Source organism: Terrapene carolina, unplaced genomic scaffold (genome assembly GCF_002925995.2).
Source record: "Terrapene carolina triunguis isolate 2854851 unplaced genomic scaffold, T_m_triunguis-2.0 Scaffold58, whole genome shotgun sequence".
Lineage (NCBI taxonomy): Eukaryota > Metazoa > Chordata > Testudines > Emydidae > Terrapene > Terrapene triunguis.
The window spans coordinates 28,032,757-28,035,793 of NW_020664409.1; the positions used below are offsets into that span (position 1 = coordinate 28,032,757).

Genomic DNA, 3,037 nt, shown 5'->3' on the forward strand with positions numbered 1-3,037 from the left:
AAGGAAGTGCCAGGGCAGGGGCAGTGTGCGGGGTTGGGGAAGTGCCAGGGCCCAGCGTGCGGGGTTGTGGGAAGGAAGTGCCAGGGCGCAGTGCCCGGGCCAGGCGGCGTTGGTCTGGAGAGGAAGTGCAGAGCCAGGGCCAAGTGTGAACTACTCCCCGCGCCAGGTGGGCAGTGCCGGAGCAGGGTGCGTGCCCTGGCTGCCCCCTGTAGGGCCGGGCGGGTCCCCGGCCGCTGCCCTGGAGGCGGCTCCGTGAGTCAGTCAGGAGCGAGGGGCGGGGAGGCCCGCGCTTGTGTGACTCTCCCTGGCGGAGGCGGGAGCGGCGTGTCCGGCTCAGACCCCTCCCTCGCTCGCTGCCTGCGAGTCTCTCTCGGGGACACTAGGAGACGCCGCCGTTGGGTCCGGACCGTACGGGGCCTCCCCTCCTCCTGTCGCGGCGGCGGCTTCCATGTAGCACCGGGTGGGGGGCCTACGGCAAGATGGCGGGTAGGTACCAACCGCCCTCCCGCGCGCCGGGGAGGCCCTGGCACCGCCCTCTCCCTCCACACCGCCAGCTATGCCCGGGCACGGGCAGCGCCCCCCCAGCTCCGCCTGCCACGGGGAGCGGCCCCTGTGCGTGCGGGGAGGGGGCGGCTGTGGGGCGACGCGCGGGCCCCCCCTGCACATGGAGGGCGGAGGGGGCCGGGGGGCGCGTCGAGGCTGCGGGTGCGTCTCATTGTGTCTTCCCCCCTAGATCTGTCGCTGCTCCAGGAGGACCTGCCGGAGGAGATCGACGCGTGTGAGTACCGCCGGCTCCCTCGCCCCACACAGGGGCTGCGCCTCCCCGGCCGGGCGGGCGGCGGGGCTGGGCTGGGCTGAGGGGCGGCGAGCCCAGGGGCGGTTCCATCGCACTCGCCGCAGCCGGAAGCTCCGGGCATGTCGAGGCCTTGAATGAAACGTGGGTGCAAAGGGGGGTAGGGAGCGAGTGTCTGCCCCGGGGGTGGCACCGCATCCTGGGGTCCGGGGAGCTTTTTTGCGGTGGGTTTTTGGCTTCTTGGGCTTGATCCTGAGAGGAAATAGCTTAAAATGTGAAAGCCCACGTTGCATTGTGGGAGAAGGAGGAGGTGGCCATGCTCAGCTGCTCCTGCTTCGTCCCTACACGTGTGTGTGGCTGGCCGGCCAAAGTTTTCCTCTAATAATGTCTGCGTGGAGGTAGGGAAGGGGGGAACGGGGACAAGCAGGAGCTGATGAGTGGTGGGGAGTGCAGTAGTTGGTAGCTGCTGCTGCCGCCGCCTGAGGTTCCTTGGTGTGTCATGTAATAATCTCAAAGGCAGGTTATTTTAAGAAAATACTTGCAGGCAGGTTGCGTTTTCCACTTGTTTTAAGGTCGCTTGGTTGTTTGTCGTGCTATGTACTTGGCTGTTATACAGTTGATTTGATGTGTCATAGAAATTGGATGGCTAAATTTTAAGCTTTTTAGGCTTTTGTGTTCAGTACATATCTTAGTGATGAATTTGAGTGTACCTTTATGTGATGGGCTGTAGCTCTGTAGAAACCGAATTTCTGAGGACTGATGCTGTATTGAAATTGAGGGCCTTTCTATAAGGGGCCTAGGAGACACATAAAAGGCAGCGTTAGAAAAGTTTGTTTAAGTGGTGGTGTTGCATATGAGACATGGAAAATGAACTAACTTCCATGCATTTCTTTCTTGAATCTTCTTCCTCCCGGGAAGGGATGGGAAAGATCTTAGTGTTTGAAAAAGAATTAATCTTGTGTTGTAGTACTATAAAAGAAGCCTCAGTGTGCAATTCAGCATTAGTAACAGGATGTATGCTTCGTTTCTGTTTAAAACAATAATAAATGCAGTGAGGTGAAGTCTCTGATAATAGTTGTGTCTTCAGCACATGTGAACTATAGAATGTAAAAAGTAATCTACAGTAAGAAAGTACTATTGGGACATGACTATTAGAAAACTCTGGTTAAAGAGTAGAGCTGGAAACATTAAAACCAAGTTAATTTTAAGGTGGGGACGAAAGAATACTTAGCATGTTATATGGTTAACAAGTCCTTCAGATTTAGGTCTCAATCCTGCAACCTGCTTTGTGGGTAGACCCATTGACTTCAGTAAAGTCCATATAGACACAGGAGCCTGCCCAGAAGGAGCAGCTTTCAGGATTGGGTCCCTAAATCAGTGAAAATAAGCTTTTAAGAAATCTAAAACCAGTGGAAATGTTTCTATTAAATTATTTTTCAACGGTCAAGTAGAATTTCAGTTTTACACAAATATTACCCTGCAGCAATTGTAACACAATATATCAGCATTTTGTCCTGTGTTCTTTCTGCTTTTTCATAGTAAACTACTTTTCAAGAGAGAGTCTCTCTTGTAAGGCTTAAAAACTATTACAAACTATTTTTTTAAATTTAACATTACTAGATATCAGATTGATGTCCCTTTAATCTGTGTGGGATACTTTTGTGAATAGTTAAGGAATTTTTTTAATGATGTAACGTATTACTTTTCCCTTTTGTCTTTGCAGTCAAGAAAGTTGCATTTTTAAAGTTGGATAAAAGAGATTGTAGGTCTTTTAAGAGGTAGCTAGAGGAGAATATTGATATACTTTCACACACCACACACACTTTGAATATTTACCCTGATGCTTCCAAAGGTAGATGAAAAATCATGGACTTGCCTTAAAAAGGAAGAAATAACAGTATCAGAACTCTTGGGGATATAAGAATCAAAGATCAGACAAGAGCTGTCCTAGAAATCTGAATGAAGTATTCAGACAATTAATAAAATTATTCAAGACCTTACTGGGAAAGAGGGAGGTTCTGATGTATCAGAGAGCACCGAAGTTATTTGTAGAGAAGAACCAAGAAACTGGATTAAACCAGATAATACAACATAACATAGGAAACAATTCTGTATTGTCAGGTGGACTAGATTAGATTATTTTAAAGGTCTTTTACAATTCTAACTTCTGTAGGTTTCAGTAGTTGTAATAGAGGGTCCTGTGGCACCTTTAAGACTAACAGAAGTATTGGGAGCATAAGCTTT

The 3,037-nt window shown here is 49.9% G+C and overlaps 1 protein-coding gene across 4 annotated transcripts in view; it reads left to right on the top strand.

The window, feature by feature from the left end:
• The first annotated feature begins 295 nt into the window (after window positions 1-295).
• Window positions 296-3,037, top strand: part of PPP4R1 (protein phosphatase 4 regulatory subunit 1) — an 83,885-nt gene continuing 81,143 nt past the window's right edge. For 2 of the 4 annotated variants that reach the window (XM_026661073.2, XM_026661088.2), the window contains exons 1-2: window positions 296-486; window positions 734-778. In XM_026661073.2, coding sequence (XP_026516858.1) covers window positions 480-486; window positions 734-778 — 52 coding nt within the window. In that variant the 5' untranslated portion in view covers window positions 296-479. Of the gene's footprint in view, window positions 487-733; window positions 779-891; window positions 938-3,037 lie in introns of those variants that run through there. The other 2 variants (XM_026661106.2, XM_026661080.2) reach the window with 2 other exon arrangements.